This window comes from Nymphaea colorata, chromosome 9 (assembly GCF_008831285.2).
Source record: "Nymphaea colorata isolate Beijing-Zhang1983 chromosome 9, ASM883128v2, whole genome shotgun sequence".
In the NCBI taxonomy this organism is placed as follows: Eukaryota; Viridiplantae; Streptophyta; class Magnoliopsida; order Nymphaeales; family Nymphaeaceae; genus Nymphaea; species Nymphaea colorata.
The window spans coordinates 19,198,204-19,218,958 of NC_045146.1; the positions used below are offsets into that span (position 1 = coordinate 19,198,204).

Below are 20,755 nucleotides of genomic sequence, written 5' to 3' on the forward strand. Positions count from 1 at the left end.
ACGTTATTTCTCTATACTACAAATTGTGGATACATAACACTTTAATTGATAAGTAATCGACTCTCTATCTAAGTCCCAAAACAACCTTGAATCTGAGGAGAAGAGAATGAGGAAAATGTAGAGGCTTATGCTTCTTTGCTGGATCCTGAAATTTCAAAACTCTGAATTTGAATTCAAGCCCGACTCAAATATCCAAATTAAAGTAGATATAAACGAAAGATCCGAGTTTAGTCCGAACCGTTCACGTCCCCACCTCAGCCTCAGGCTGCCGGTTACAAACTACAGTTCTCTGTCTCTGGCTCGCTCCCCACAACGCACGCACACGGACACACAGACACACACACACTCTTCCTTAGCTTCTGATTGCTCTCTTACCGTATGTTCATGGCGACATCCCTTTCGTTTCTTTGTTCCCTCCACGCCTACTATCCGTCCTTGCCCAATTTGACGGTTACCCGCTTCTCCCCTTCGAAGACTCAATGCTGCTCGACCTCATCTTCTCAGACTATCCACCTCGAGGAAAACCTACAAGAGGGCTCCCTTGAAGATAGCAAGAAGAAGAAGAAGACGAAAAGGAAGCCGAAGCCCGGTTTTCTCGACGTTACCATGCAAAAATGGTCTGTGAAAGTTCCCTCTCAAAGAGCCAGCCTTCCATGGCAAGAATCATCGTCCTTCTCCGATATCCTCAAAGACTTCGGTATTTCACTCGATTCTGGAGACTCCCCAGAAGACAAATGTGGACTCTCTGTGGTTGAATCCTTATCAACTGCGGATACTGTTTCCCCTCGATCCATCTCCTTGAAATTCCCGGCTGACACCAGGGGTTTCGCTGACCAAGTTACCGAGTCCATGAAGACAAGTAGGGAATGTGAGTATATGGAGGGCACCCACAATTCGAAAGGCAAAGGCGAGAAGACTGCTGTGGGAAAAATCGTGGAGAAGTTGAAGGAGATGGGTAGTGCCGAGAGAGGAGGATTCCTGAAAATGGATTCGTCCAGACGTGATAATGCGGCGCCTGGTGTGCTTCCATGGAAGAAGATGGAGCATGGGAAGAGAATAAGCAAGACAGAATTAGCTGAATCGACTGTTCCGGAGCACGAACTGCAGAGACTGAGGAATTTGTCACTGAGGATGAAAGAGAGGATTAAGGTGGAAGATGGTGGTGTTACTCAGGCGGTTGTGGATTTGATTCATGAAAAATGGAAGGACTCAGAAGTGGTGAAGATTAAAATTGAGGGGCCACCTGCTTTTAATATGAAGAGAACACATCAAATTCTGGAGGTCAGTGTTTTGCTCGTGTTTTTTTTTTTTTTTTTTTTTGGTATCCCTCTGCGTAAGTACTGTTATTGTTCAATTAAATCAGTCATTTCCGTTCACAAATTTATTAAAATGGATACAAATTTACTGTTTTTCTTTCTAATTTTTAAGGTGAAAGGAAATGAAGTAGATTGACCACTTCTTGTGTAAATCATCTTCTTGTTTTCAGTATTTGTCCTCCTAAAATCCGTGTATTTGCATAATATGTTCCTCAAATTTTAGAGAAGATCGACAAGTATCTGGTTTTTATGATGATTATTCTTGGCATTGTTAGGGTATTGAAGTTATCTTTTGTTGGCACTTTTGTTAGACTAACGCATGCTCAATAGTTTGTCCTTACCTTGGTAAGATATCCCTCAATTTTTGACCATCCTATTTTGAATATTGGTAAACATTCAATTTACAGTAGTTAAATCTTGGTCTTTTAGGTCTATTTACAGAGCTGCAAATTTACTGTAATTTACTTTTTCACAGAGCAAAACTGGTGGTCTGGTGATTTGGAGGTCGGGAAGCTCTGTAGCTCTGTACAGAGGCATGAGCTATGAGCTCCCGTGTGTACAGTCGTATAACCAACATTCTCAAATCAGTCATTTAGTTGATTCTGCAACAAATTCTAATGGTTCACTGCCTGGTCAATTTATAAACGGAAAAGAAAACTCTACAACTGGATGCACCAAGGCAATTAATGCGAGTAGTGCTAATGGATTTGGTACCAGTTCCTCCAAGCTGACAGATGAAGAAAATATAGATTCTATTTTAGATGAACTGGGTCCACGGTTTAGAGACTGGTCTGGATGTCATCCGCTGCCAGTTGATGCTGACTTGCTGCCATGTACAATCCCTTCTTATAGTCCTCCTTTCAGAGTTCTCCCTTATAAGATGAAGTATTGCCTTGGAAACAAGGAAATGACATCTTTGCGGAGACTTGCTAGAACTATATCTCCTCATTTTGCCCTTGGTAAGTGGATTTCGTTTTATCTACATTCTTTATGTAATATGCTCTTCATGTATTCATTGTTTTCCATTTGTAGGAAGAAACCGACAACTCCAGGGGTTGGCTATGGCTATGGTGAAGCTCTGGGAGAAAAGTGCCATTGCCAAGATTGCTATCAAACGCGGCGTGCAAAATACTTGCAATGAGATAATGGCAGAAGAAATCAAGGTGGCTAATTCTCATGTCTTATAAGGTTTTTGTTATTTTAGTTGCCAATACGAATGTTATGGAACGTCTCATACAAAAGGTACTCCATTTTCCTATCTATGAGTTGACTGGTTCCTGAAGCTGATCAATTTTCACTTCCTAGCTTTAGTGGTGCATCTTTAGGTGGAGTTTTGTGTCCTTGGAAGTAGTCTAGCAAAAGGGCAGCTTCGCTTTGCTACTTGTTCTAACTTCTAACCAGATCAATTCTGCAGTCATCACTAGACATGCCTGTAGTGTTTGTTAGAAAAGATCACAAAATATCATTCTTGTGCTTCTATTGGCAAGATTTTCCTTGGTGTTAATTGAAAAGTTTGTTCTTTTCAGAAAAATCTTGGGGATTCAGAAACTTAAAAAGTACATTAAAAAACAACAGAAAAATAATAAATTATGAGTTTTCTACTAATTTTCTTGAAAACATTGATAGACAACTGAAGTATTTATTAAAACTCAGGAAGCCCTGCAACCGGAAGGATCCCAGGAAAACTCGGACGAGCTTGTCGCCGCTTTTCTGGAACTAGGAGAGGGAGAGGTTACCTCTTCATCAATAGAAAGATATATGCAACAAAAAAGAAGGGCATTCTTTACGGAAACACGAAATCAAAAAACAGAAGGTTAAGATAGGTTAGAAAATGAGGTGGAAATATTTCAAAATGTGATAAATACATTTTTTTTTTTGTTTCACTTCTTTTTGGTGATATTTTTGTGATTTTTTGTTTTTTGAAAATATCACTGTATCTGTTACGATTAGATCGACAGTGTTTCCCTACAAGAGCTTGAGCTCTGTACAGTTTTTTGTTTTCAAACGTCATGCAAAAGGTTATGACAGTAGTTTTTCTTGTCGAGCTGACAAGTACTGGAACATCCAAAAGGCTAGTGTTTCACTTCCTCCACAAAGGGGGGAAACAACAAAGGATGTAAAGTTTATCAGTTCTTAGGCCTTTGGCCTTTTCTATGATAATCAGAGGACACTTGGAATATAAGCAGCAATTGTGGAAGAAGGTTGGAGCTAAGAGCAAGCAATTCCAGGGTTGCTCTCAAGCAAGACAGGAATAAAATTGATTACACCTATAGTTACCTACAGGAATTCACATGCCACAACTTCTGGAGACTCTTTTGCAGTTATAATAGATGTAAGTGTGCAACTGTGCAAGTGTGCTTCCCAGACACATACCCATCTCTTTTAGTTTTTCATATTCTACCTCCATGCCCATGGTATATATTATATACTGTACCTGCACCTATAGGCATAGGGTATCCATTCTTGTTTCAAGCCCTTACCTTTGAATATATCATGGATCCTTCTCTATGTCAGACGGGTGTGGGGTGTGGTGACACACACACACACACACACATACACACACACACACACACACACACATGATTATATATAATGCAAAATTGTCCACAAACTACAAAATTATCAATTAACAATTAACAACCTATAACAAAACAATTATTACATAATCAACTAATCGTTCATACTTTATTAAAATCATATTCATGACTTTTGTCCTTCCATTAATATTTTCCATGCTTTCAATCTCATTACCAAAATCATCAAAAGAAGGAATAACATGATTGGCTAAATCCATGTTTTTCTTTTCCTTTACCAGCCAACTTGCAATTTCTACACTTCAAATTTAACAATATTATAAATAAAATAACCAGGTTGGAAGTTAGGCTCATAACAATAATAATAGAAGCAAACATAGCTTAGTTATAAGCCTAAAAGGCTAAAAAAGCCATAAATATTTTGTGTGTGTCTATATATATAAAATTTGTAAAGCCCTAAAATAGACCTGTCTGGCCATATATTAAAAGTATAATTTAGTTAGAGCCAATGAACGTTAATTATTATTGTGCATCGAGATTCAAAATAGTTAATCAGATAAAGATTGGTAACTTAATATATAACTGATTTTTTAATATATATATATATATATATATATATAGGAGCCAAAATCCTCCGGCCATCTTGAGCACTGTCCAATCACAGCCATCCGAGGCATTGTATTGGGCAGATGTGATTAAACACGCTGCCTGATACAATGCATCAAATAGTGTGCTGTGAGAGGCTAGAGGATTTGCCCATCCAAACCTAGATGGAAAAAGTCATAAATCTTATATATATATATATATATATATATATATATATATATATATATATACATATATCTCAGATTTTTATATAAAATAGATGTATAACAGCATAAGACAAATATAACCACATATATAAGACAGATTATATAATAATAGTAAAACATGTATGCATATTACAAGGCTAATAGATAAATAGTGTATGCATATTAACATGCCAACAGAAAGAGAACAGGCAAATAAGGACAAGAAAACTGAACAAAACATAATTTATTTAACAGATTAATCAAAAGCATACGTATTATATATAAAGCAGTAAATGTATTATCAACAGAGCACATACATGTATAAACAGATTGTAAACACATTACATAGACAAAGCAGAGAGAGAGTGTACTCTGGAGGCAACAAACAAATTTGATTCCACACTGCACTGGCCGATGTCTGATGTTGCCTGAGAGATAGAGACCAGCACATCTGAGAAAAAGAAGGTGATGGTGGCTGCGGCCCTGTGGAGAAAGATAGAGCCAGAGAGGTGGTGACACAGAGAGAGACAGAGAGAGAGAGAGAGAGAGAGGAATGAAAAAATAAAGAGATCTGCCTTCAGTCACCACATCATTGTTGACAGTTGCCGCCTAGCCCTAATCGTTTTTGGTCACCAGTTTCCACTTGTCCTCATTGTTGTTGGTCACCTGTCACTCAAGCAGAGAAACACAAGAAGGAGATAGAATTTCAGCCATTGGTGGTGATTGGTGAGGCCGAAAGAGAAAGATCGGATCCTAAAAGGATGGCATAAGCCTGCATGGACTTGGGTTGGACCCCACTCGATATTGACTCAAGTCAGGTGTGCACTTGCCTTGTTCAGAAAAAGGTAAGTCACATCCGGCTTGTGTTTACCAAGTTGGTTCCTCCACTGCACCTAAGCTGTGCCAGAATCCTATTTTGGGGCATGCATGTTGCACAGGGTCCTTCTCTTAAATGTCCATGAATGTACTCAATTTATCCAGAACTCCGATTGCTTACTGGAAACAAGAATATTATGATCAATTCATGTATATCATGTCATGTTTCAAGATTCATCTTGCAGAAACCCACTTATTTATATTATATTTCTTGGTGCAGTGTAGGCATATCATGGTCTTATATTATATGAATAATTCTCATTTTCATTTTTCTATGTTTCCATAAGAACAGATGATGTTTATCTTAATCTTTACTTTTTGGTCCTTTGTTGTTCAAGCATTCAGGTTACTGCATTCTTATATCTAATTCGTGGCAAGGAAATAGGGAACTAATTTTCATGTTGAACCACTTCTTTTCTCCTTTCACTGTCATATACTAGGTTTCTTGTTAGTGTTGTACTCTTTTCACATGATATAGAATGATTTACATGAGGACTTAACACCGGAGTTGTAGTCTTTTGCATAGGAAAACAACAGTTTCCTTGTTGACTATTTTGAAATGTCCTGCCTTACTGATTAACATGGGCATGATATTAACATTTATAATTTCTGTTCTCACTCTTTGCCTGCTAAATTTCCTGTATGCAGAAGTTGACAGGTGGTACTCTAGTTTCTAGAAACAAGGAGTACATTGTTTTTTACAGGGGAAACGACTTTTTGCCCCCTGCTGTGGCTGAGAGGTTATTAGAAAGAGAAAAACTAGCTGTACTTCAGTATGAAAAGGAAGAACAAGAGCGATTAAGGGCATCAGCCTTGACAGTTTCAAATGTCCCAACACCTAAGCGGCCATATCTTGCTGGTACCCTGGCAGAGAGTTTGGAAGCTAATTCTCGATGGGGAAGAGAACCGAGTGCTGAAGAAAGGGAAAAGATGATGAAAGATGCAGCTTTTGCAAAACACGCTTCTCTTGTTACATATCTAGAGAGGAAGCTGGCTATTGTAGGATTCCCAACATTGTGATGTTTAAAATTGTAACGTTATCTGTCATTTGCACGTTAACTAATTTTCATCTGCACTGAAATGGCAGGCACGAGGTAAGGTGACCAAGGCAGAGAGAGCTCTTAGAAAGATGCAAGAAGCTCTAATTCCAGCAGAACTGCCTGATGATCAAGAAATCATCACTGATGAAGAAAGGTCCATGTTCAGAAAACTGGGTCTCAGCATGCAAGCTTTCTTGAACCTGGGTAATTCCACGAAGCATTTTCATGTTTAATTTGGTTATCCACCTCTAATCCTTGAATTCCAATATTCATGCTAAATTCTTAATACAGGAAGGCGTGGCATTTTTGATGGTATTGTGGAAAACATACACCTCCACTGGAAGCACCGGGAGATCATCAAGATAATGGTAAAGGGAAAGAGTTTGCCACTTGTCAAGCATATTGCAATATCTCTTGAAGCTGAAAGTGGGGGTATCTTGATATCTGTGGACAAAACTACCAAAGGCTATGCAATCATCCTTTATCGTGGAAAGAACTATATGCGGCCATCAAAGATTAGGCCAACGAATCTGTTGACAAGAAGGAAAGCCTTGGCTCATTCAGTTGAGCTCCAGAGACGTGAGGTGATAATAAAATGTCTTTAATGGTTACTGGAAGAAGAAAAAAAAAACAGAAAGGACAAATGCATCAAAATTTTCAAAGTACAATAGTACAATACTGTTTGAGCTGTAAAGGTCTTGGACTGATTATTTTTCCCCTCAATGGTTTTTTCTGGGTCCTGACTGGCTCATTGATTTTCATTCCAGGCATTAAATCACCGTGAACATGAGATACGGAACTGAAAAACTTGCTAAAATCAGCATTAGCATTGTTTTTTGTTTCTTCTCTTTGACTAATTTGTCATTTGTCAAACATGTCCCAGGCACTTAATCATCATATATTGGACCTGCAGAAAAGGATTAAGTTGCTGAAATCCGAACTAGTATGTTCTTCTATATTCAAAAGGAGATTAGCCAATCTGTTCATATCATTCTAATTTGTGGTTGATTTTCATGCATCCTTAATTACTTTCTAGTTACAGCCTTTTGTCTGTCTTCAGGATAAGATGAGGGCTGGTGAAGAAACAGATATTGAGCAGTTGTACGCCAAGTTTGATGCTGAGTCTTCATCTGAAGATGATTCAGAAGTAAGCCCCGGTGATAATATAGTTTTATCTTTATAGTCAAATGTCTGCTTGCTTAACCGTTTCTAGTTTGCTAGACCTAATCTGTGCCTGTACATATAGGATGAAGATGAAGCATATCTTGAAACCCGTGATAGTGGTGATGAGGGAGAAAAGAAGAACAAGTCTGTTGCTGAAACAGAATTAAAGTGATTAAATGTCAGCCAGGATGATTCCCCTACCTTTTAGTGATATTGGACTAGTAACTGGTTCAGTTGATGTCCTCTTGTTTGACGTTTACATCACAGCCTGCTATTGAAGTTGCAATAATTTTGTCCACGTTATGAAGGTTGATGCTGAAAATGATATGAAACTCATCGGTATGGTGTATCATTCCAATGCAAGGCGAGGAATTTTAGTCTCGCAGCATCAGGATGGAGTCACCGACTCACCAGGTACCTACTCCATCTCATTAATATGTCCAGGAAAATTTTCAATATTTAAGTTGAACCAGCTTTCTCTGTCTTTATTGCACCATGCTAATCATGATTATACCATCTGAATTATCAAATAGAAATTATGCTAGCAGCAATTCTTTGGATCTCATGAAAGATTATGTGGGATCTTTTGCAAAGCAAGTTATTGTCCCCTCTTATCCACCATCCTCTTCCAATCACATTCTTATCGAAGGGCCATTTCATATTGATTTGATTCATAGTTCTGGATGGAGATAAATGTCATTTTCTGAAACACTTCCAAGTTTAGAATCTCTTTTACCTTTTCCTTTGGTTTATGATAAGGCTAAACTTCATCAATCTTCTTCCTAAGTCCATGTCACCAAGTGCTGATCCCTTGAAAAACTTCAGGTTTTCGGTTGGAGAAAACATAGAGGAAGAAGCTATAAGAAAACTAGTTTCTATTTAAGCTGCACTGCCGTGCTTCAAGGTTTTGTGTGACTTATACCATCCTCTAAGTTTTTACTTCTTACTGATGGAATTTGCTGGGACAGCAAGTTTGACAGGCAGCGGCATCAGGAGCTTTCGAACAAGGATATGAGACTCTATTAGCAGAGGAGACAAACGATGTCAAGTTGGCGTACAACTCATAGCGATTGTCAATTTGTCATGGAAGGAGTTTGAAAAATGAGACATGCTTTCAACTGGATAAGATTGGAAACAGATGAACACTTCTACCATGAAGCTAAAGAGTGCATAATGAAGTTCGAATACAAACTTGGTTGGATCAGAAGGGCTTGATATACCGGTTGGTTCGCAGATATCTTGCAGTTCTACTTCCATTCCCACAGCCACCATGTTTGACCAAGCAGAAGCTGTAGGCGCACAATCTGAAATATGTAGATACACCTAGAGAGTTTCTGCTGTCTCCAAGAGGGTTCACCTCTGACCTGTTATTTCAACTGTACTTGTCCTACAAAGGCAAGCCCTTGTAAGGAACAGTACTGCCCCAACTGTGCATATCTTTTTTTTGGTTTCTGTCTAGTTTTTCTCAGTTTCCTTTTTCTTTTCTCATTCTTCTTCACTTACTTTGCTTTTCTTTTTTTGGAATCTATGTGCATATATATATATATATATAAATTTTAAATGGTGATTTTTGCTTTTTAGAGTTACCAGCCATCTTATAAAGACCGTTCAATCTACCATGATGGACGGTTAAGAGAAAAACAAGAAGAAATGGATATTTTTGACATCTAATATTAGTTCTCACCTTTTTTCTTTATATTTTTCTCTCAACCACCCACTTGCATCAAATTGATGGCCCTGATTAGATGGCTCAGTAACTCTAAATAGTCAGAGTCGCCACTCATTCACTCATGTATATTAACCATTTTGAGCTCCATTCAAACATGGTTGGCTAATTCAATTGCCTAATTCAATGCATTTGGGTGGATGTGATTAATCATGTCATCCAGCGGTGTGTTGGATTTCTTTGTCCAAATCAAAACAAAGAAATTTTAAAACCCAACATGAATATAATGTAAAAATTCCAATGTATACAATACTGCAGCGTGGCAGTGGTGCTAGCTTCCACTCCACAATTCACGGGGGTAGATGCATTCATTTGCTAATTCATGTACGTTATAAATTTGTTTCTTGTATTTTCATTTTCTACATTATAACAAAGGATCAGTGTGAAGATGAAATCAAGTAGGGGATTCCCCCAACTACAATACCTTACCAGGAGAACAATGTGGGAAGCTCAAGATGAGCAATGACTAGGGCTGCACAACGAGCCGAGCCAACTCGGGTTTAACTCGAATTTGCTCAAAAAACTCGGTAAGTGCTCGACTCATTTATAAACAAGCGAAGTTTGAGCTTACAAAGATACTCGAAACAATAAACGAGTTGAATTCGAGTTTCAAGAACTTGACTCATTTATACTCGACTCGTTTATATTCAACTAGACTTGCTAACCGACACTCTATATAATATTGTCAAAACTGGTTCACCGAATAATTGCTTTTAATTTTTAGGGTAAAAACAAATTTTCACAAGTTCCATGAGTTAACACTTACATGAGTTAATGTTGACACGAGTGAACGCTTAAACTAGTTAAATGAGTTAAACGAGTCCGGTTCGAGCTCTATTTTGTGTAGTGGAGTCGAGCTCAAGCTTGCTATAAAGAGCTCGACTCGAGTTCGACTCATCTCATGACAGCCCTAGTAATGACAGGGTTAGGACTCAATGGGCCGTGTGGACGACACCCTCATTTCGCCCAGTCTTGGTCTCGTGAAGATTTGGCTTTCAGAGGTCAAGTTTTTGGTGAGTTCCAAAATCATGGTTTGTATATTTGGATGACAGCCTAATTTTAGTGCAGTGTTTTTCTTTTTGCCTCCGAAACAGCGTTTTGGAGTGTCATCCACACACTCTTCTTCGTTTTCACCCTAAGTTTTAAATTTTAATAAGTTAAATTGATCAAAGTATGTGCCTTAACAAAGTGAATTAACAAAAATGCCTGCTAAAAAAAGTCTTCAAAGTTCATGGTTTCAATTTCATCCACTTGATCCACCACTCCAAAATACAAACAGTTAATAATCTCTATGAGTATAACTCAATTACTCTATTGGATTGGATCCTCTACAATTCCACTGCATCAAATTCCAAACAAATGTTAGGTAGCACTTTTGAGTGATTGATTGACATCAAACTTAGGTCTGAAAAGCCCCAATTTTGACAAATTCTGGTCCTCAAAAGAAATCTGTCCTTAAACAAGGAAAACTATGTTTTGGGTATGTCATCCCTGTTTCAATTCACGTGGGTGCAGAGCCGAGGGGAGGACTCGCAGGGACCTGACCCTCCACCCCCCACCTTTCAAAAAAAGTAAAATAAAATATATGTAAATTTTAAAAAAATTCACTTGTCCTATATAAAATTTTGAAAAATGATATTTCGGCCCCTGCCAAAATTTAGAAACTTTAATTCACTTCCCCTCATGAAAAAATTACGGCGCAGCACATGCCCTGCCTCAGGGATGTCAATCCTTCTAGTGCAATTAAGATTTGAATCCAGCCATTCGAACTAGATAAGAAAATCTGAAACTAATAACTCAATTCAAACACGTTATGAGGTAGGAATGTCAATTTTTTAAGGTATTAGCCACCATGGAGTTCAGATTTGAACTAATTCAGTTTCAATTAGAAAATCTGGATCACGGGTACTAATTGAATTTGAGTAGAAGGGATGTCAATTGTTTGGGTATTAATCAATTCATATGCAGATCTGGATCCGATAGTAGGATTTAATAAGAAAATCTACCGAATTTGAATATGGCATCCGGCAAGGATGTCAAGTGTTCCAAACTTAACCGGTATCTGATTTGAGTTTGCATCCAATTGTTCAAATAAATCGGATTACCAGTTAATTTGAATATGGGCATAAAGTTTCTTATTTGAATCCAAATGTGGCAATCTGATTTTATGAAGGATATCCGAATTTCGACTACATTCAAGAAATCCAAATTGCGTTTGCATTTTGTCCTTCGAGCAAGAATCATTTGAATCAGACTGCGAATCCAACTAAACAAATGCCCAATTCCTAGTTGCCGACTGCTACTTTTGCGCTTGAAGATATTCGATCGGACTACCAAATCCGCATTCGAATCATCCCCATCCCAGGCTATGCGACAATTTTCACACGGTGGATGAGAGAAAATTTTCTCAAAGCAGCAAAATACAGCAACATTCAAGCACTCCGGCAGCTTCACCCTCCGTCCGGCAGAACAGTAGCTCTCTCTCTCTCTCTCTTGAACTTTGCTTTTTTGCAGCTTTATTCGGCTAGGCAGCTTGTACTTGTTGATGTCAACTCTGGATTTTCATTTGACCTTTTCAATCGAAAGGGTGTTGCTTGGGGAGTGATATTTGTTGTATGGGAGAACGAAATCGTGCGTTTGTCGTTTGATTCTGGCAATGTACCGTAATGTTTGAATCGGTTCTTGCTATTGATGAAAAAGTCGAGGGATTTACTCTCAATGGGTCATTGTAATTTTCTCCTAAAAGGTTGTTTGGGCGGCATATTGTCTGAGAAACTTTCTGGGTTTTCTTTTGTCAATTGAATTTCCGTTTCTATCGGTCTTCTCTTTCCCGTCCTTCTAAATAATCAATAGCAGGTTTTTTAGTTTCTGCAGAGGTTTTAACGAGAAGAGGGAAATTTTGGAGAATTTTCGATATTTTAGTTCTGAGTCTCCTTAGGTTTCTTGTTTACTTTCCTGTTTGGTGACATTTGTTTACGGTTTGGTCATTGTCTATTTTTTGTTGAGAACATTAGACGCTCTTGGTATGTCATATCTGTATAGAGTTTGCTGTGCTTTTAGTCGAACAGCCCAAGAAGAATGCACCTCCATTTTCAAATTTGGTCACTTAGCGTCCTGTATTCAGAAGAGATGGAAGAAGCCAGTAATTTCTGCACGGATGCGGTTGGAGGACAGAACAAGGGATATTAAATTCGATAAGCTGGTGAGAAATTTGAGAAGATTGAAAATAGTACTGAGGTTACAAAAATTGATCTTGGATCGAAAGAGTCCTTATGTGTCTGTGCAAATAATTTCTAAGTGGAGGCGCAAGGTTTCTTTGAACATTGGAATGGGGATTTTCCTGAGAAAGTATCCTCATATATTTGAGATTTTTACTCATCCAGTGAAGCGGAATGCCTGTTGCAGATTGACTAGGAAAATGATTGAATTGATTGAAGAGGAGAACAATGTCATTAGAGAAATGGAATTCGTGAATACCCAGTGTTTAAAGAAACTTCTGATGATTTCGACCAATGGGTCACTGCATATTCATGCCATAAGGTTGATCACTCGTGAATTAGGGTTGCCTGATGATTTCAAAGATTCAATCATTTTAAAGTATCCCAACGATTTCAGAATGGTAGATAATGAAATATTGGAACTGGTGTCTAGGGATGAAAGTTTGGCATCTGCAGAAATTGAAAAATGGAGAGAGAAAGAGTATACAGAAAAATGGTTGAGTGAATTTGAGACCAGATATGCTTTTCAAATTCAATTTCCAACTGGTTACAAGATTGAGAAGGGTTTTAGGGAGAAACTGAGGAATTGGCAGAGACTCCCGTATTTGAAGCCCTACGAAAAACCTGTAAGCATTCGAGTTCGCTCTTGTGGAGGGGTTGCTCGATTTGAGAAACGTGCCGTTGGTATTCTTCATGAGTTCTTGTCTTTAACTGTGGAGAAGATGATTGATGTTGAGCGCATCTCACACTTCAGAAAGGATTTTGGCATGGAAATTAATGTGCGAGAACTTCTTCTTAAGCACCCTGGCATCTTTTACATATCGACAAAAGGGAACACCCAGACTGTTTTCCTTAGAGAAGCATACAGCAAAGGCAACTTGATAGAGCCAAATCCTGTCTACGTTGTTCGCAGGAAGATTCTTGATCTGCTTTTGCTTGGTCAGCGGTGCGGTAGAGGTTTGAGATTAGAGAGAAGTGAACAGTTGCAGAGAAGAGCTGGAATTGAAGTTAGAGAAGGCCCAAGAGATGGAGATTGGGTGATTCCAATTTTAGATGATATAGAATCTGAAGCTGTTGGTGGTGATACCAGTAATGAAGATGATGATGAATCTCTGTATGATTTGCATGAAGAGGTTGGTGGTGATAGTATAGGTAATGTTGGTGATGATTGTGAAGGTGATGATGCTTATTTCACTAGCATCAGTGACGGAGATTCTTGCATTGAAAAGTAGCAGAATGTGAGGAAATGCGAAGAAACTTATGAAGTCCTTCTATCCATGGATGTGCATGCACCTGGGACTTCTCTCTAGGTTTGAATCTTTGAGCTTATCTGAATAAATCCTTCCCAATATTTGTTATTGCTAGGATCAAGGATGGTCAACTGGATGCAAGAAAAACTTTGCCTACGCAATTTTCAAGCGGTGGCCTAAGTTGTTGCAGATACTGCCACAAAGTCATCTATTTTATCCAACCCTGATTCTGTTTGAAGGAACGTTGCAAAACATAGTTTCTTCTTTGTGGTTTCATTTGTTGGTGGCTTCGGGTTTCCATGAACAGATGCTTTCGCCACTGGTGCAATCTTGAAGTTGGATCCTCACTGCAGGTCACGATTTTCACTCGGTTGGTTTCTTCTCACTAGACCAACAGCCACGCACATCTACGATCCAAAGGATTTGAATGCAACAAGCATGCAACAGATAACGAGTCTGCTCAACAGCGCTTTGCATCTGACGGCCTTCCAGCATCTGCATCGACGCAGTTAGCTGGTCACATTCCTAGCAGATGATAATCGTATGTGATTTTTAGTCTAAAGGGCTTTTAGCCTTTTAATTTGTGAAGTATGTGACCTTGAAATGTAAACGAAACGATGTTAAATCTCCAGTAGTATGTGTCGCACTTACCACAGATGATGCTGTTGAAGGTTTAATGTTTTGCTTCAAGATGACTCGCATTTATCTTCAAGGATGCGAGCATATATAATTTGTCATGTCGGCCTCCATTAGTTCACATCCACATTGTGATGTTAATCTTTAGGTGCCGTATTGTTCATATACTTAAATATAACTACAATTGCAGGTAATCCACATCCCTAATCCCTTCTCTACATTTATGCTGTATCCTTACAGACATGGAGGTGACTAATCAATGGTCCTCTCTTTGCTTGCTCATGCAGGCTGATGAAGGAAGCTGGAACATTCTGCTTCCCCACTACCATAATTGAACGGGACTCTTAGCCAGGAACTGCATAATGCAAAATGTCATCCATGGCGTCTTTCCATTGAGAATTAGAGCATGCTTCGATCACCGAACTTTTTAAATCGAAGATGCTTCATATTGGCACCCGAGAGGGGGGACGAAAAATTTGACTTCATTCCCAATATTATCGCGTTCGATTGTTTTGGGCTTCAACTTCCTTTTCTCCTGCTGTTCATGCTTACTACCCATCTGAAAGCAATATATTGAAAATTATGGCTAGGAAAAACAAGAAGACAAAGGCGAAATGTAGAACACTAAATGGGAGCATTATCACTGGGTCTCGTGACGGACCATCATCTTTCTTCGTCTCTAACAGAAGAACATGGTGGCCATCAGATTTGAAGTTAAAATGAAAGCCCAACTCTTTATTACATCATTATGAAAGCTACTAAACTGCTAAAAAAGTGCACTATGTCGTCCTTCCTGGTTTAACCAGAGGATAGCAAGTGTTTTTCCTGTTGCAGAGATAATTTTTATTTTAAATCGAGTTGATCCGCCTAAGTGCCTTGCCTTTGCTGCTGTATTAGGAACTCATCCAGGTATTGCTTGAGGTAAAGTAAATATTGAATTCGTTTCACATTCTGTTGAATCTTTTGGCGACTCATTAGATAATATGACCAGCCAATGTTTTTTTTTTCCTTTTTCTGGAGAATAACTTGCCAAGAATTCTTTATCATGATTATTGCAAATGAAATGACGACAACAGTACTGATTGTTCTTAAATATCTCACTTCATTAAGATCTATGATATCAACTAGCAACCAAATCGAACCTGCTGATAATAAACAAATAATAAACAGTCACAGAAGAGGTTCCAATTCCTGTCTTATATATTATATCTGTAGAGAGAGAGAGAGAGAGGATTCATTATCATTATGATTAACATAAAATGACGACATGGGTACGGATTGCTTTCAAGTATCTCCATTCGTTAAGATCGCTGACATCAACTACAGAAGAAATCGGCCTCCTGATAAATAACAAATAAGATTCAAAAAAAATAAATTTTGATTAAGCTTGTCGAATCTGCATATATAAAATATGGTTTTTTCTAGTATTGTCCGAATAAATATTTCGAGTTCAACGGTGCCTGTTTTGTTTCTTCTAGAAAGAAGTTTCTGATTTGAAAGGAAACTTATGTTTACACCATAGTCACAAATAATATCTTACACCATAGTCACAAATAATATCTTAGAGTTTTAAATGGTGAGGTTTTTCTCGGATATAATACTGTGGGCTTGAAAAAAAAGAAAAAAAATGGTACTTTTAGAAAAAAATAGAAAACTAAAAATGAGGAAAAATAAAATAACTGAGAAAATAATAAGACAAACTTCAAAAGAGAAGTAGATTTGCAACAAATAAAAAATAGAAAAAAAAACTGTTTCGCATTAAAAATGAAAAAAAGTAAAAACATGCGAAAAATAAACGTGTTCTTTTTCGTTCTTCACGTTCTTTTTTTCAAAAAACGTTTTTTTTTAAATGGCATTTCTTTTTCTCGAGTTTTTTTCGAAAATAACACGTTTTTTGTGAGTCTATACTGAAATTTTGGTTAACACCTAGTTGTTTATTTTGTTTGGACCTTCTTTTGTGTATATCTATAATGTAGGACTCATATTCATGTGATCGGCCTTAGGTATATCCAGATCCGTAGATCCATTTTCTCTGTATATTGATGGGGCCAAGATAATGGAGTTCAGAATTCTGAGATAACAAAAAAGCCTCTGTTTCGCGGTTTCCTTTATTTGCTGCTTCATTTCTCAGTTAATTTCCTTTCTTTTTTTCACTTCATCTTTCCTGCGCCTGTTCTTGCTTACCTTAGTTGTAGCTGACTGCAGCACTTATATAAAGTCTAAGTCAGCTGGTATGTCACCTTGCGATCCAATATGCATTGGATCTAGACCTGATCTGCTTCCACCCAGTGTCAAAGATCAAAGTTCTTAATTCTCTCTCTCTCTCTCTCTCTCTCTCTCTCTCTCTCTTTAAGTTAAAAAGAAAAACCCAATGGCATAAAAACCACATTCAGTCAGCAGACATACTTGGTTGTTGCCGCCTGCCGGTGGCATAAAGCCCTCCGGCCTAAGATACTCTGGCCCCGGGGTCTACGGCTGCTTTAACTTATGCAACGCGCCAACGCTCATAAAAGTCGAATCATGCCTGTCCATCAAACCAGCACGGCAAGATAGTAGCCTATGGCTTACCGACACGTCGTTTTGTTCGCATTTTATGTGAGATTACATATACATCTGACATGTTCACAGGCTACCATCTTCCTCCAGAATAAAACGTGAACGCCATTCTGTTCTAAGAACATGAATGAGATCCAAGGCATCAGCTGACCTCATCGCTGACAACTATCCACAAAGGCATTGGCTCAAAATCGAGATTTCGTATTTTGATCTTGTGGCTGACTCAAGATCCTTAGTTTGGTGATCTGTTCTTTTCGAAAGTGCATTGACTTAAACTCGAGATTTTTTTTTTTTTTTTTTTGATATTAGGTCAGCTGACTCAAGATCCTTAGTTTCGAAATCCGTACTTCTGAAAACAAGTTGATCCAGAATCAAGATTTTATATTTTGAACTTAGGTTTGACTCAGGATCCTTGAGTTGATAAACAACAAAATTTATGTATGGATCTATTGCAATATTCGTATTCATGTATTTAAGAGCGCTAAAGGACAGGATTTCGACTGAATTTTTTGCATATTGACTTGGATAATAGTGAGATCATGCCCACAATTTTGATGGAAGTTTATATATATATATATATATATATATATATATATATATATATATATATATATATATGTGAGTCATTGATAGAAACCAGACCAATAGCTTGCCAATAAAAGGACAAAAAATAGACTTTTAAATGTGATATTTAAAATGTTTTTTTTTTCTAAATCTAACCTTACCAATATGATTTTAAGGATTGATTGATGCAAAATATATATAATAAGTAACAATGAAGGACTCTCGTAGCATCAACATTTTGATCATAAAAAAATCAATATTTTTCATAAAAACAACTTGATTCGAAGCATCTCTTATATCAAAATAGTTTTTATAAATATATTAACATGTTTTACGTCTTATTTAAAGTAATTTTTTGACAAAAACTTAAAGAGTTTGGTTTGTATCTCTGACTTGTGTCTCGTTTTTACCTATATATATTAGATATTAGATGAAGCTCAAAATAGCCAGAAAATTTTAAATCCACAATATATATAGATAATATAAGTTTATTGCACATTTCGTGCACTGTATTTTATGGATTTTTTTCAGAAAAAATAATGCCAAAACTAATTTTAGCATTTTTTTGTTTTTCTTAAACTACACCCAACGTATCTCATAAGAAGGAGGACGAGTCAATAAAATGGGAATTCATTGGCAAAAATAGGGTTGACAATTACCATAAAAAAAAATAAGAAAAAAAAGTAAGAAACCAAAGAGAAAGAAAAATGACCATTGTATTGGACTCTTGAGCATTCTTCAAACTATAGTCCACAACATAAAGGGCTTCCACATATAGCTGGTTTTCAAAGTCTCCTTCACCAACTGTCCTATTGCTTTTCTTGAGCTCATTTCTAAAAGGCATGATGGAAGCTCAAAGGAACCGGAACTCTAGGCACATACGACATAAGTGTCTTATTTTTAATTATATATATTAGATATTAGATGAAGCTCAAAATGGTCAGACAATTTTAACACCACAATATATATATATATATATATATATATATATATATATATATATATATATATATATATATAATTTTACTGCACATTTCGTGCATGGTATTTTATGAATTTTTTTTCAGAAAACATAATGGCAAAACTAATTTTAGCATTTTTTTTGTTTTTCTTAAACTTACACCCAACGTATCTCATATGACCGAGGGCGAAAAAGAAGGAGAGGGTCAATAAAATGAGAATTCATTGACAAAAATGAGGTTGACAATTACTAAAGACAGTAAAAAAAGAAAAAAAACAAAAATAAAAAAAGAAGTAAGAAACCAATGAGAAAGGAAAATGCCTTTTGTATTGGACTCGTGAGTATTCTTCAAACTATAATCACAAAAAACGTTTCGGAGGTTTAAACGGTGAGGTTTTTTTCGAGTATAATACGGTGAATTTAAAAAAAAAAAAGTGTAAATTTTAAAAATTATAAAAAACTAAAAATAAAGAAAAATAAAATAAGTGAGAAACTAATTAGACAAGCATCAAAAGATATATATATTTGCAACAAATAAAAAAACTATTTGACATTAAAAAGAAACTGAAAAAATGAAGAAAGTGAAAAAATGCTAAAAAGGCATGTTTTTAATGTTTTTTTTTCAAAATCACGTATTTTTTAAAATTTTAAACGGATTAAATTTATTACATTTTTTTAAAAAACATATTTTCTGTGACTATGGTTCAAACTATAGTCCAACAATATAAAGGGATTCCACATTTAAATTAGCTGGTTTTCAAAGTCTCCTTCACCAATTGCCCTGTCGTCTTTCTTGAGCTCATTTCTGAAAGGCATGATGAAAGCTCAAAGGAACGAGGTCTAGGCGCCTACGACGTAGGTGTTTCGTTTTTACCTATATATATTAGATATTAAATAAGGTTCAAAATGGCCAGAGAGAATTTTAACTCTACAATAAATATATATATATATATATATAATAATATAATTTTACTCCCCATTTCGTGCATCGTATTTTATGGATTTTTTTTTAAAAAAAATAATGGCAAAACTAATTTTAGCATTTTTTTGTTTTTCTTAAACTACACCCAACTCATCTCATATGAAGGACGGCGAAAGAGAAGGAGAAAGTCAATAAAATGAGAATTCATTGACAAAAATGGGTTGACAATTACGAAAGACATTAAAAGAAAACAAAAATAAGGAAAAAGTAAGAAACCAAGGAGAAAGGAAAATGCCCTTTGTATTGGACTCGTGAGAGCATTTTTCAAACCATCGTCACAAACAACATCTCATATGTTTAAACAGTCATGTTTTTCTTGGGTATTGTATTATATGACAAACTTAAAAAAAAGAGAGAAAAAATATGTAAATTTTAAAAATTTTTAAAAATTAAAAATAAAAAAAATAAAATAAGTGAGAAACTAATAACACAAGTATCAAAAGATAAGTAGATTTGCGACAAATAAAAATAGAAAATAAAAAAACTGTTTGACATTAGAAAAACTGAAAAAATAAAAAAAGTGAAAAACCTAAAAAAACATGTTTTGTTTTTCTTTTTTTTGAAAAACATGTATTTTATTCAAAAACATGTGTTTTTTTTCAAAAAAATGTGTTTTTTAGAATTTTAAACGGATTAAATTTATCATATTTTCTGTGACTATGTTTCAAACTATAGTACAACAATATAAAGGGCTTTCACATTTAAATCAGCTGGTTTTCAAAGTTTCCTTCACCAACTATCCCTTTCTTGAGCCCAATTCTAGAAGGCATGATGGAAGCTCAAAGGAACGGAGACTCTCGGCACATACGTCCTTTCAAATCTCCTCAATCTCTGTCACATTGAAGAAATAATTTATAATAAAGATGATGTTGGCAATCTTTTGAAGAAATAATTTGATAATAAAAATTAATAATTTGATAATAAACATTATGGTGGCAAACTTTTTGAAGAAAGAAATATTAAACGATGAAAAGCAATTGTCCATCGGATGCAGCTTCCTCTTCCACACTTACGGTATCAAACACATTGACGACTCGTTCCAGTCTGCTGGTACGCGTCGTTCACCACCAGGACTTGGTCCGATCAAATCCAACGGCTGGTGAGCTGCAGTTGGTGGTGGGCCTTGCGAGGCAGGTGGGAC

The 20,755-nt window shown here is 36.6% G+C and overlaps 2 protein-coding genes across 5 annotated transcripts; both read left to right on the plus strand.

Moving 5' to 3' along the window:
* The first annotated feature begins 251 nt into the window (after positions 1-251).
* LOC116261027 (CRM-domain containing factor CFM3, chloroplastic/mitochondrial-like) lies at positions 252-9,207 on the plus strand. Of its 4 annotated transcripts, none has more exons than XM_031639601.1 (11): positions 252-1,281; positions 1,792-2,275; positions 2,349-2,479; positions 6,166-6,516; positions 6,605-6,761; positions 6,849-7,141; positions 7,441-7,500; positions 7,618-7,704; positions 7,804-7,899; positions 8,030-8,135; positions 8,690-9,207. In XM_031639601.1, the coding sequence occupies exons 1-9, from the start codon at positions 379-381 to the stop codon at positions 7,891-7,893; spliced, it is 2,556 nt and encodes an 851-aa protein (XP_031495461.1). In that variant the 5' UTR covers positions 252-378; the 3' UTR covers positions 7,894-7,899; positions 8,030-8,135; positions 8,690-9,207. The 4 variants fall into 4 exon arrangements, with proteins under 4 accessions (XP_031495461.1, XP_031495462.1, XP_031495457.1 ...); XM_031639602.1 differs by lacking the exon at positions 8,690-9,207 and adding an exon at positions 8,547-8,677; XM_031639597.1 differs by having other exon boundaries at positions 7,804-8,135.
* A 2,706-nt stretch (positions 9,208-11,913) lies between these two features.
* Positions 11,914-14,652, plus strand: LOC116261548 (protein ROOT PRIMORDIUM DEFECTIVE 1). Its single transcript, XM_031640371.2, has one exon. It carries the CDS (start codon positions 12,473-12,475, stop codon positions 13,895-13,897), a length of 1,425 nt encoding a protein of 474 aa, XP_031496231.1. The 5' UTR covers positions 11,914-12,472; the 3' UTR covers positions 13,898-14,652.
* The last annotated feature ends 6,103 nt before the right edge of the window (positions 14,653-20,755 follow it).